Here is a 13,290-nt window from a genome sequence, read left to right as displayed (position 1 = left end):
CTATTATTATTATTATTTAAATCAAGAGAAAATGCCTCTTCTTTCCTTCCTCAATCTTTCTCCTGTAGGAGAGATGGCAAACAATGTAGTGTACGTGGATCAAACCTGCCAAGACATTTTATATTAACAACAACAACAAAAATCATTTCTAAGTGCTGCAAATAGGAGGGGAGAACTATTCCAAGAAGGAACCCCAGGGAAGATTCTATCCACAATTCTTTAGCTCTTGAGAAGAAAAGACAGAGGCCTTGGCTTAATAAGTCCTCTTAAAATGAAGCATTATTCAAAAACAGTGAGAAGAGATAGAAACTGTATCAGTGTTATTGGAGCCACATACAGGATAAGAATAAAGGGTAACAACTTGTAGATACAGTGGTGGATCAATGGATACTGTTCAGGGAAGAAAAGTAAAATGTTTACCTTTTGGCGGTTAAACGATTTTCTAAGATCAAGACTTAAATTTGCAAACATGTATTCTTTTTTTTTCCATATTATGAGATGGAGTGGGGAGGGCTGTCACTGGATTTAAACATGCAGGTAGGCCAAAATTAGCTCATTCCAAAGTTTTGTAAGGACTGACTTACTGTGCAATCACTTTTTTTTTTTTTAGAATTACAACTTAAGTTTCTCAAATTGTGCAGGTTCTCACGCCTGTTTCCAACACCTGCACCTTATACATCACAGTTAAGCTAAGGGGTGCAAATGAGATTCTAATGAGAAAACATCAGTTGCTTCTTTGACAATCTCACCATTCATTCACTGCTTTATTTCTAATGAAGACAAAGCCCAACCAAAAGCTCCCTATAAAGGTCAAAATATATTCAAAAATGCCTAGTAAAATCAGGGCAAATGGAGAACCCGTGAGGACTCGCCTTGTGAAGGGGTAGGACAATTAGAGCAATTGTACCAAAAAAAAAAAAAAAAAAAAAATTCCATCCTCAGGAAAAAGTGAAAGAAATTAAGCTGCCACAACTGTAACAGGTTAGATGAAAAAAATCAAAATTTAATGTATTCTCCCCTGTGTCATCTTGTTTTGTCAAGACATCAAATAGAATTGGGAAGTACAAAATAACAAGCCCTTGAGAAATCACAGCAGCCGACCTTTTTGATGTTGTTGATTTACCTTGTTCTCAGTTATTTGAACAATGATGTTTCAGATTTAAGGGCAAGATAAAGCTTAAAAATTAAAACATGATACCAAGGTATTCTTAAAAAGTGCACCATAACATTTAGCCGGCATCTTCATTGATTAGCCTGCTTTTAACCAGATTTGAAAATGAGGTGCAATGCATGTGTTCAATATTCATTTTTCTTGTTCCAAATTAATTTCTCTTCAAACAAACTGCCAGGTTGGAAGAAGGACTCAGGGAAGATTATTGCTACAATCCTAAAGTGGAGGCCCAGTTTACTCTTTCCAGATAATTCAAGTCCCTCCAGTGTGTAGAGGATCATCACACTGAGAGGTACCTGAATTTTCTTTACTTTTCTGTTTTTTAATGAAAGAAAATAAAACTGAATGTAGAATGCCATGTACGAGGAGAAGTATTTGCACACTGCGAAATGACTAAAACCAATGTCCAGAAATATCATGCTGCTTCCAAGAAAAGAAACCTTTCACCCAACAAAAACACATTTAGCCTAGGGAGGAGGACTACCCCCAAATCTAGCCATGCAGGTATACATAAAGCTGCACTCCTTCTTTGCCCCAAAAGACCTACAGCTCATCAGCAACATAATTCCCAGCCTTGTATGAAATATTATGTACAAAAGTATATAAAATCGATGTATCACAAGACAGCTTTCTCAAAATTTTATATGTAGACAGCTTCTTCTACTAGAGCATACAAAAGAACCAAAAATAGCAGTACTTAAAAACATCTGATTAAAAGACTCTAAAAGTAAATAACCCACTATTTACAAGCACTAGTAGAATTTGTTAAAACCTGGACTAGTTAATAACTACTTACTGATTATCACTCCTTGCCAATGAATTCACAGTTTAACATGTAACACACACAGACACAATTTAGGTATTTATTTATTCCAACCTTCTCTGGTCAACTGTTGCTGCCTCATCCCTTGCTTATAAATCAAAGAACTACCAGAAGTGGATTCTGACTGGCTATGTATGATATTTGACCAGTTACTAAGAGCCCAGTGTTAAGTTTCTCTTTAGTAATATTCATCTACAACTAAGCCACATAATAAAATAAATTCCTCTACCCTTTTTTTCTTTTTCTGTTTTTTTTTTTTTTTTTTTTCCCAATTCAAATTTTACTCAAATTTTAGTTCAAGCTGGGAACTGGTCACAATATTCTCTCTTGATCATCTCAAACACAGTAACTCAAACACACTTCTGCCACATTAACCAAGATAAATCTGGAATTTCATTGCTTTTAATTAATCTGGATTTTAATTTCACTGCATCTTGCAATTGTGTGGAGGCTGGCTGAAAAGTTGCAGAACTGGTCAGTGTCATGAAAGAGTTTATCTTTCGAGTGACAGCTCCTGACAGCGTGCAAATACAAGGCAGCATTGGTGAAGGTTTTGTTTTTAAGGTACATTTAACTGCAAACAACAACAACAAAAAATTTCAAACCAACCATTCCTATCATAAGCTTTCTGATGATTTATGGTTTACCAACTGAGTAAGGTTACGCAACACTGCATGCCTTTAGATGCATTATTTCAGCTAGTTGAGATTTAATTAAGATCACAGACTCTAAAATCCCTGTCAAATGAAAATTCAGAGAAGACAATACACTAAATATCCTCACGCAGAATGTTTCCATTCCATCCTCTGGAAAAATATGAGTTAATCCGCGTTTCTATGGCTGCAGACAAAAGTTCACTAATTTTGTTTTCTTTTGACACTTAGGTTGTTTTCTATTATATGTCATGAGATCATTCCCTTCCAGGGAGGGAAGAAGAAAATCGAGAGTGAAACATGTTGCAGAAAATGCACTTGACATTACTATCGGACATTATCATAGCTTACCTATGATGTCATCACATTTTCATATAATCAGCCCATGATTAGAAAAGTCTCCTTTAATGAAATATGTTTATTTAAAAACACAACACAAATAGGAAGCCTACCTTTCTTGAATCACTCAGATTAAGTAAGTGACATGTTAGGCTTCTCATTTCCTTAACTGACCAACTTTTTATCAGATGAACTGCACATATGAGTAGGAAAGAAAGTTCGTAGGGTAAACAGAAGAATATGAAGCCCCTTGCTTTCATTCTATAAGTAGTCCTGGGGCTGGGTGGGGGTGGGGTGTGTGGGGTGCGAGGGACCCCACTCACCTCTAGGAGATTTCCTATGGAATGATGCAGACCCTTTTTTCTTAAAGAAAAAAAAATCATGATCATATGGCCCTTTATCTACTCCAATGTATTTTTATTTGCATCATCTTAATATTTAGTTGCTTATCTCATGCCTTAGAAATGACAGGTGCTTGCAGTCTTGCTCTTGACAGGCCACTACACAAATAACTGTCTTGCCTGAAAGGGCTAATGCAGTACTAATGAACAATAAATCAACTTTGATTATCAAGTGTCAGCCCAATCCGTTTTCAGTTCAACTCTATCACATCCTAGAGTAAGTCAGCCACTGTCTCTGGATAGGCAGTCTGTATTTTGGTTTCATTTTTACACACTTTTCACTGAAATGTGTCAGGCAGCTACAAAGAATCACATAAAATAGAAGTAGACATTTCTTCAATTTATGCGAAGGGTATTCAGAATGTGCTTCTGTCTTCATTTGGTTTACTTAGTGGTATGTCTTAACGTTCAGGAAAGCTTTGCATTCTTTCAAACAACAATAACAGCAACACATCAAATCCTAAACTAGAATCTCAATGTGATCATGTTTGAGGTCTTTGACAATGACATGCTAGCTCGAACACTTTACCACATAACCACCTCTGATTGCACATACACATTCCTCTTAGAAAATCTATTACAAACAAACGAACAAAAAAGCAATACCCGGCCGCGCGTGTGTGTGTGTGTGTGTGTGTGTGTATATATATATATATATATATATATCACTTGATTTAAACTGAAAAATAATAACAACAAATATTTAAAAAACTGGCTTCTTTTAACACTGACTTCCTAATGATAAAATAAATGTAACTTATTTTTCTCTTAAGCAGATTAGTCATTGATAGTATGATTCACATTTCCTGTTATCAGGCTTAATTTTTCCCCCAAATGTGTCACTTTCAGAATGTTGGAATCTATGGAAATTAGGTGATTTGCATTTTTGAATTGGCTTGATTAGAACATTTGGTCTGTGTGGACAAGAATATAAAACTACTAAATTTTCCTTCTAACTGGTAGGCCTTGAAGGAGTTAATCCCAAAGAGGAAGAGTCTATATGTACTTTGCTCTAAAACTTTACCACCCACTTCCTAAAGGTTCCCCCCTCCTTCCCATCACAACTCTTGGGGTTGGGGTTGGGGTTGGGGTTGGGGGGGTGGGGAGGAGGGTGAGGGAGTCTCCTTTCCACTGACCGTCTTTCAGGCAGTTTTGACAGTTGAGTTAGTTCCATTCAGAGCCCAGGAAGATGGGAGCACCCCGTGGCAATTCTTCAGTCGCCTGCACGTCCGAACCCAAACCCTGCTCCCTACTTAATGAACCGGCAAAGTAATGCAACAGACGCTGGAGACTCCCCAACCTGCCAGGGTGTCCCTTCCCTCGCCGGCCTGTTTTGGTGGTGGGGCTTGAGCCCTCCCCTCCACCCGCCCCCCATCCCACTCCCCATCCCACCCCACACTCCCCCCCCCTCCTTTTGCTGTGTGTGAACTCCTTGAATTTGAACAGCCAAGCTGAAAATAGCCCGAGACAGATATAGAAACAAAACTATCAGAAGCAAAGCAATACCCCGCACGGGTGACACGCAGAGGGAAGGCTCCTTGTATATTTCACACGCTCTCAAAGTGACATAAATCACACCCCAGATACGTCCCCCCCCCCCATCCCGAAACGGAGTGATGGCGAGGGCTTTTACCAAAGTGGCTGCGTGAAGGCCAGACCCGCAGAAAACTGATCGCAAACGAAAAAGAGAGCGAGAGCCACACGAGCAGGACTTCCTCCAACTCTGAACTACACCCCACCCATGAACATTAAAAAAAAAAAGAGAGAGAGAGAGAGCGAGAGAGAGCGAGAGGGGCAAAGCCTCTCCTCTCCGGGACGCACAGGCCTGCAGCTCCTCCATCCCCCCCTCCCCGCCTCCACTCCCAGAGCGCAACTCCCACCCAAGTTGGTAAACAGCGACTGTTGTTATTATCATTATTTTTTTTTCTTTAAAAAAAAAAAAATAGAAAAGGAAAGAAAAAAAGAAAAAAAAAAAAGGACTGAACTTGGAAACCCTCGGGCGCTCCAAACCTTCCCCAGCGAGAGGCCCCAGGAAGCCGGCACCGCGGAGCCCGGGGGAGGCGAGCGCCGCGGCCGAGCCCAAGCACGGGGACCAACCTGACACTCTCCATGTAGCCGCCAGGCGCGCGGAGCCGGCTCGGGGCGCCCGCGCGGGCCGGGCGTGGGGTCCGGCGGCCTCGGCGTGCAGGCGGACTGCACGCGCGCAGGGGCGCTCCGGCTCGCGGGCTGACAGACGCGCCGCGCCGCGCCCACCCGCCCCGCCCTGCTCCACCAATCACAACCCGCCTCTAAACACCCCGCGCCGCGCCGCGCCGCGCCCCACACAATGGGCTCCGCGGCCCGCTCCCCGCTCCCCGCGCCCCGCGCCCCGCGCCCGGCCCCCTCCGCGCGGCAGGTGAAATCACGCGCTGGCGAGCCCCTGCTTTTGTCTGCGGAGCAACTCCTCCTAATTGCAGTTAACCCTTTGACCTGCCTCTGGCTGACGTCTGGGGAGCCGGGCCCTGCGCCCTGCGCGCATCCCTCCCGCCAGCTGGGCTCTGCAGGGGGCTCCGCGGGGGGCTCCGCGGGGCTCCGCGGGGCTCTGGGTCGCGCTGCGCGTGTGTTTCGTCTTTGCAAACTGACAAAAGAGTTGGTCTCTAACCTTCGAGACCAGCCCGGCCCGACGCGCGGAGCAGGGGAACCCGCGCGCGCCCTGCGCACGCCCGGCGGCTCCGAGCAACTGTTGGGAATCGCCAAGGGGGACGCGTGCGGGGCCGCCTCCGAGCGCTTTCCTCGAAAACGGCCTCCGCACACAACTTTCGCTTCGCCGCCGCGGTTTAGCAGAGGCTCGGCCACCACCGCCTCGCATCCCCGCCCCCCCCTCCCGCGGCCGCGCCGGGCCCGCCCCAGGTCGCTCCCCACCTCCTTTCTGTCCAAGAGTCGGGCTCGCCAAAGTGTGCCTGTGCGCGCAGAGGGGAAACTAACCCGACACGGGGGCTGAAATAAATAACCACCAAACGTGCCTCGTCGCTGAACCGAGCTACTTCCCCTCTGGAACGACAGCTGCTCCAGGAGGCATCTGCCCCAAGTTCGCTAAGAAATGATTCTTTAAATTCCTTTCTTATTTATGCAACAACAGCGACAACAAAAGCTACTACTCTCCGCGAGCGCTGGGAGATGACCTCTAATCAGAAATAGTCCCTGGCTCTTTCAGGCTATTTAAAGCTGAGTAGAGTGTTTTTTTTTTTTTTTTTTTTTTTAAAAAAAAAAAAGTCACCAGTAGGTTGAAAACTTTGTTGGCTCAACTGGCACGATTTGAATGCCAGGTTAATTCAATCACTTTCGGCAGCTATTTATCATCTTTAAATGGAGAGGGAGACTTCTTGGCCTGTACTTAAAAAAACAACAACAACAACAAAAACAAACTCTAACATTTTTATTACTTCTCTCAAAATATTCGAGGAAAAGTAGTGACTTCAATGACTACCGTGTTTTCCCCTAATGTAAAAAAAAAAAAAAAAAAAAAAAAAGAACCCCAAAAGGACCACAAATCCTAGCCCAGCAATTTCAGGAGTTTTACTTGAACGTTGTCTTTTTGTTTTTTTGTTTTTCTTATTTGAGGCGTTTAATGCAGATTACTACTACAAACCAGAAAGCATATTGATAATATTTCCAATCAAGCAAATGCCCGAATCTCAATAAGGTCAGCGGGAGAGCAGACAATTTCCCCATTAATCTGGCTGCAAAAGAGACAAAAGCTTCAGTTGACTGTCAACTTATGATCAGATGTTAAATGGGTGCATGGCAGGTCGCTCTCCACCCTAAAGTGTTTTTGTGTCAGACAACAAATTTATTAATGGCATTTTTCAGGTCACAAAAATGTGACCCCACCCTCTCATGAATATTCAACGACGGACCAAGGGCGTTCTTTTTTTGGGGAGAGGGGCCTTAAATCTGCCAGAAGGTACCATGAATCTAGTAGAGTTCTGACTCTTAAAGAGACAAGGCACTCTTCTGGGAGGGGCTGCCAGGGCCCCAAAGACAGGAAATAAAAATATAGGAAGTTCTCTCCAACCAATGCACAGTGAGAAAGTAGAAATGGTCATTTCAAAATACATGATTGTTTTCAAAGGTCTTAAAATTAATTTGAGATTTGAGGTCTGTGAACAAAATGGGGTGCCCTTTGAGGAGGCAGTTCATGTTTTTCAAAGCCAAGTTCTTCATGAGGCATCCATAAAACTCATGCATGCTTTTACAAGTTGGACCAACTCCTTTGCAGGTCAGTGTTTATCAGCTAAGTCTCCAGGAGCATCAGAACAAATAACAAACAAACAAGCAAACAACAAACATTACAGACGCTGATGAGCCAGTCTGTGGAGACAGCCTTACACAAAATAATTAGAGAGTGACGCAACGCGCTGGTTACACAAGCACTAAATTGCACAGGGGTGGCTTTAAGCACCATGGGACCACAGAGGAAAGGGAGATCAGTGAGCTGGAGAGGTCTGGGAAGGCCCCTTGGGGAGGTGGTGTTTAAAGGACTGATGGTTTGGATTGGGGGGGGGGGGGGAGGTGACAGTTTGGAGAGGGAAGTAATTTAGCAAGCTAACTCAGAGGCCACCTGGAGCCCTTCCCTCCCTCTCTCCAAACATGACGTGGTGACTCACACACTACTTCTAGGCAAGGAAATGAAGCATCAGTGATAAACCTGGATAAGCTGTATATATGCCCAGGCCATTTTGATTAATTCAGGACTCTCTCAGGATCCCATTCCATGTGGTCCTGTCGACCTGTGCTGTTTCTGGGATTCCGTGAGAACTAAACCCTTTCACTGCTGGAATACCATGTATAATGTTAAAACCCGTGGTTACAATGTAGAGGACTCAGCTAATGTAATTTATTCATCACCACAAGTGCCAGGTCACTTTTGAAAGGCCAGGTTAGAAAGCAGTGCCTCCCACCCAAACAAAGTAGCATCTGGATTGTGCGTGCTTTATAGAATGGGTTACTTAGCCACAGGGTCTCACTTAGTTGTCCTAACTTGAACAGAGAGTGCAATCCCCACTTTACAGAGGAGAAAACTGAGGCTCAGAAAGCCAACAGTGATTTCCTTTTCCCCCCTGTAAGAATCAAACATACCTAGCAGATACATACCACGGGCCACAAGGGGAAGCAGATACTGGATAGTTTCAGAAAAAGAAAGGCCGTGATAACATAAAATGAATACCCGGCGGGGGGGGGAAAGGCTAATGTTTAAGGAAGAGTGAAGGAAATGCTAAATACCATACTTAAAAATATTTTTGATGCCCACATCCTAACACCCACAACAGATACAGTCCTTGTTCAAACACCACATATTAAGAAACCTGTCAGTTGCTAAATGAGTCCATTGTGCAGCTGGCTGTGTACTTAAGAATAGATTACTATGATCCCACACCAAACTCTAACCACCAAATAACACACCTGGGACTAAAATCATGTATTATACTTGGTTCTGCTGAGCCTTAGCCTTGAATGCAGAAGAAAGTGAAGGGTTTTACTGCCCATTCAGCGCTGTGGATGGAAAGAAGATGTATTCCATGAAGAGTCGGAAGGAGCATGTTGTCAGGACATTATTCCTACATGCTGATGAATGGCGTGGCAGGGAAGGAGATACGGGCCACGGTGCCTGGTCCACGTAGCCCTCAGCTCCAACGGACGTCCTGCTTTGCCAGAAGCTGCTTGGAAATAACCAGGGAATGGATATGTAAATAGACGCTGGCCCACATATTTCCAGCAATGTTGAGAGTGGGAGACCTGCTCTGATAAAGTCAGTTAGGCTACCATGTTCTCAGAGGTAACTACTGTAATTTGTGTTGCCAGAAAGTTCATCTGCCAGAGTGAGTGAAATAAAAATTGATGAACAATTTGATGGGTTGAAAAATCAACTGTGTGACAAGAGGCCAAGGGTATAATTCAATTGCCCATCTTCTTCTTCCAAACAATGCTTGCATTAACACTTACTCTTCCTTTTCTAACTAATTTAGGGGAATACCCAAAACATGTATCCTGAAATGAAGGAACTTGACCAAGTGACTGTTGCTAGAGAGAAAAGGGTGAATGGGCAGGAATACAGAATTTCTTCCCTCACAGTAGTCACAGGCTTGATGACCTGCCCAGGGAAGTGAGTCTCTCCAGAGGGAGCCCTGCCTTAGTCTTTCTGATGTCTCCGAAGACCGCCAACCAGCTGCCAATTACAAGTACTAAATTGTAACACCAATGCCCGAATTCTGAGATTTGGGCACTTGTCTCCAAGGAACCACAGTTCTTTCTTGATTTAAGTGCTTTTACTTAAAAATATAAATTAATACATCATCCATCTACAGGGAGCTAAGGCAGTCAGCTCCGTGTCGATATTGTTTATGACTCTCTTATGTCTTTGTTGACCATACAGTTGTTAATTATGTTGTTTTTGGTCTGTGTGCCTCCGTGGCCACGGGAAAAGACTGAGTTCCCACTGTTCCAAAGGAGCTTAAATTTCTCTTTCTGACACCCTCCAAATGGCCATGAGCATCTTCATTTAATGCAACGTTTTGTAATGCCAGTGCTCCTAGTTAATTTATATATACACGGTAACATGTCAACATTCAAGTGGCTTATGAACATGATGGGGAAATATGCTACAGAAAACATTTATCCCCTCCAACCCTTCCTCGCTCTAAATGTAAAGACATTCAGAAAACAAAAGCATATGTAATCACGAGTAAACAAAATCATATGTAGAAAGACAAATGGCAACATCCTGCCCTAAGTCTGCATCTGACTGACTGCAACAAATTATTCTCTCATTTACGATAAAACATAATCCCTTGTTTTAATATAATGTAAAATGTATTAGTGGACGGCTTCTGCCATAAGGTTAGAACAGATTACACTGAAGTGTGCAAAGTTCTCGAAAAGGTACATGTTTTGGGGCAGGAGAGCATTTCCCAAAGAGCTTTGTCCTTTAGGTATCAGGAAAAACAAATCCTTACCACCATCAAGTCTGAGTCCGTATTTCCTCTCCAAAGAGTAACAGCATTTATGGCACACCCCCACGCAAACCCTCGGTTTTAAGCATAACAAGAACTGGGTCAGTGAAGGGGAAAGAATAGATGGCTTTTGGGGGGTGAAATGACATTTGAATTTTTTTTTAACGTTTAATTATGTAGAAATCGCTGAATATCTGATAAAGGCAACTGGCCACCTTTATTTAGTAAAATCAGCTTTTCCAGGGACCTGGGGTGTGCAGCAGGCCTGGAAAGAGGCAGAGGGAGCGTGTTGCATCTTGCCCTCTGAACAATGCTCACAGGTCTCCCTCCCATTGCAACGCCACCCTCCTGTGACCCTAGGTTGACACACCCTCATATCAAAACCTACTTTACGCCTGCCCTCTGCTGGTAAGCCTGCCAGGATTAGGAAATTTTGACTACCTCAATTTATTCAGAAGACAACTTTTAAAAGCTGGAGCGAAAAGGACGTGTAATGAACTGTTAACTGGAATATATAAATTAAGACACTTAAAAAACGGTGGGGGGGGGAGGGGCACCGCTGGTGAAATATGGCACTTTTAATGTAAAAATGCACATTCGTCTATTCTATTGCCTGCCGGATCACAGCCCAGGAGTGCCAAACTCTACATTTTAGCTTGCCTAAGAGAACAACCTGTATTACTGTCGGGCATCTTGCCTTCTCTTTTGCGCACTCTCCGGGGAGAGCATGTCGGCGCATTTTCAATAAAACACCTTCTTAGCAGTAAAGGGCCACTGTTCCCAATTCAGTGGTCCCTAAGGTTTCATGATACAGTATATTTAGCTGAGTCGCAGCTCGAGTTTTCCTCTGGCATTCATAAGATCCTTATAAAGGAGAAGGGGGGGAAAAAAGCCAAAGAAGAGCCTTCCCCTATCCTTTGTTTAAATAAGAAAACAGTTAAGTTTGAGATTGATTAGCTGGCATGACTTACACAAAACAACGGGACGCGCTCCCATGCCCTCTCCCCACTCCGGGAACCCTCTGCACGTGCGGGCCAGACGAGCCTGCAGGAGGGCTCTGGGCATTAGGGGGTAAATTTCCGCAGCAGTGTGCAAGGGTTTAACGGTGCAGCTCCTGTCAGTGTCAATGGGAAGCACGAGGCCTTACAAATCCCTGCATACCATTTCAAAAATATATCTCCAAGACGGGAAAATGAAGCTTAGCAGTTGCAACCTCAAAAGCATTCAGGAAGTAGCACTCTTGACAGCGCTTTAGATGCCGAGTAAATGCTCTTATAAAGAACACCCAATCCAGCCGACAATAAATCTTACGCCGGGGAAGCCCGCGCAGGGCTGTGGAATCCCCTCCAAAGATAATTGCCTTCCACGCTGTGTGGCATAGAAACTGCAACACGGAAAACATTTTCAGGAGCCCTGCATGGATTTTCTTTCCTTAATAGTCACCGATTTTACACACACACACACATACACTCACACACACCCCTATCTTTCGGAGATACCCTATAAAAGAATCCAAAGGTTCGTCTTCTTTTCTAGAGAAAAGTTATAGCGGGGGCAGGGAGTGCCACAGAGAAGCTGGGAAGAGGGGATGTGTGTAAACACTCCAGAGCAGGATCTGAAGCATGCATCAAGGTACGAGGTTGCCCGTCTCTACTTCCCACTCACTGGAGGCTCATGCAGTTTCCAAACGGTTCCAAGTATTGGGACTCACCCAACAAGCTCCAAAGGACGTAGGCAGATTTTTTTTTTTAGTCCTAAATGCCCTCAAGCAGTCTGTCTAACCCTGAGATGATGTAGGAGCACTGGGATCTGACATAGGGTCCTATTAATGACTTTGTCATGAATTAATAGTGCAATTGTGGGCAAGTCACCTCACCCGTCTGAGCCTACACACTTCACCTACACAAAGAGAAAAACACATGAGATACTCTCCATGGTTTCTTGAACAATAACTGTAACAACTATCATTATTGATTGCTTGTTATGTACCCGATACACATTTTACGCTAGCAGAGGACTATGCTTTAGGCATCTGATGGCTTATAATTAAGGTCAAACATAAAACACATATAAAACTAGTTTAAAAATATAAATACAATTTTAGAGTTCAGCATTCCTGGACACTACAACGTCTATGGTAAGTTGGGGAACAAAGAGAGGGGAAAATGCAGTTTGGCAAACAACTCAAAAGCCCTTATTCCGATCCTCTGGTGGTTAAGACACCCTGTGAGACCCTATGAAGGAAGTATTACTGTGCCCACTTAACAGATGAAGAACCTGAGGCTCTGAGAGTTGAAATCACTTAACCAATGTCTCACCGCCAGTACGGGGAGAATTAGGAGTTGAATTGTTCCCAAGCCTGGCTCCTGCCCCACCTTGCCAAGCTGCAGACTTGCACAAACAAGGGCTGGGGGCTGAAATTAAGCCTGGCACAACAAAGAGGCTGCTTCTACTTTTACTACCTTAGAAAATGAATGTGACCAAGTCACTGATTGGTCCGCATGACTGGAACCTGAAATATAAATGTAAAATTCTGATAGCCTCCTCTGCTTCTTATCCAAGTCCAGAGTGCCAAGCCAGGCGGACCACATGCATGTGGAAGTTCCCCTGAATCTGGTAGGATGAGGACAAGGGGCTCGTGCATTCTCATTTCCTCTCCCTGAGTGAGGAGCTTCCACTGCTGAGATGAGAGACAGACAGACTTTTCCCTTCATCTCCTTCAAACACATTACTGGACACATGGCAGTGGGCTGGTACCCTGGCCTGGATGATGCCCGAGCTCTCCTGGCAACTCAGATGTAAAGATAAAACACCCCTAGTACTGGGACTGATTTTGTTCCTGATTATAAAAGGCACCTAGACAGTTTAGTGTGGTAGTTCTGGAGAGAGTCTGCCGTGGTTTCTTTTTTTTTTT

General features: G+C 43.9%; 1 protein-coding gene across 12 annotated transcripts in view; it reads right to left on the bottom strand.

Moving 5' to 3' along the window:
• The window catches only part of FOXP1 (forkhead box P1), a 584,602-nt gene that overhangs the window by 100,379 nt on the left and 470,933 nt on the right, over positions 1-13,290 (bottom strand). Inside the window, exon 1 of one of the 12 annotated variants that reach the window (XM_038565868.1) lies at positions 5,485-5,584. The exons of 9 other annotated variants lie outside the window; for them this stretch is intronic. Coding sequence is in view for 1 of the 3 variants with exons in the window: in XM_038565865.1 (XP_038421793.1) it covers positions 5,021-5,227 (207 nt within the window). In the remaining 2 variants the exon portion in view is untranslated. Of the gene's footprint in view, positions 1-4,523; positions 4,691-5,020; positions 5,243-5,484; positions 5,585-13,290 lie in introns of those variants that run through there. 2 more of the 12 variants (XM_038565865.1, XM_038565869.1) reach the window with 2 other exon arrangements.

Source organism: Canis lupus, chromosome 20 (genome assembly GCF_011100685.1).
Source record: "Canis lupus familiaris isolate Mischka breed German Shepherd chromosome 20, alternate assembly UU_Cfam_GSD_1.0, whole genome shotgun sequence".
Taxonomy (NCBI): domain Eukaryota; kingdom Metazoa; phylum Chordata; class Mammalia; order Carnivora; family Canidae; genus Canis; species Canis lupus.
This window is presented reverse-complemented; position numbering and strand designations above follow the sequence as displayed.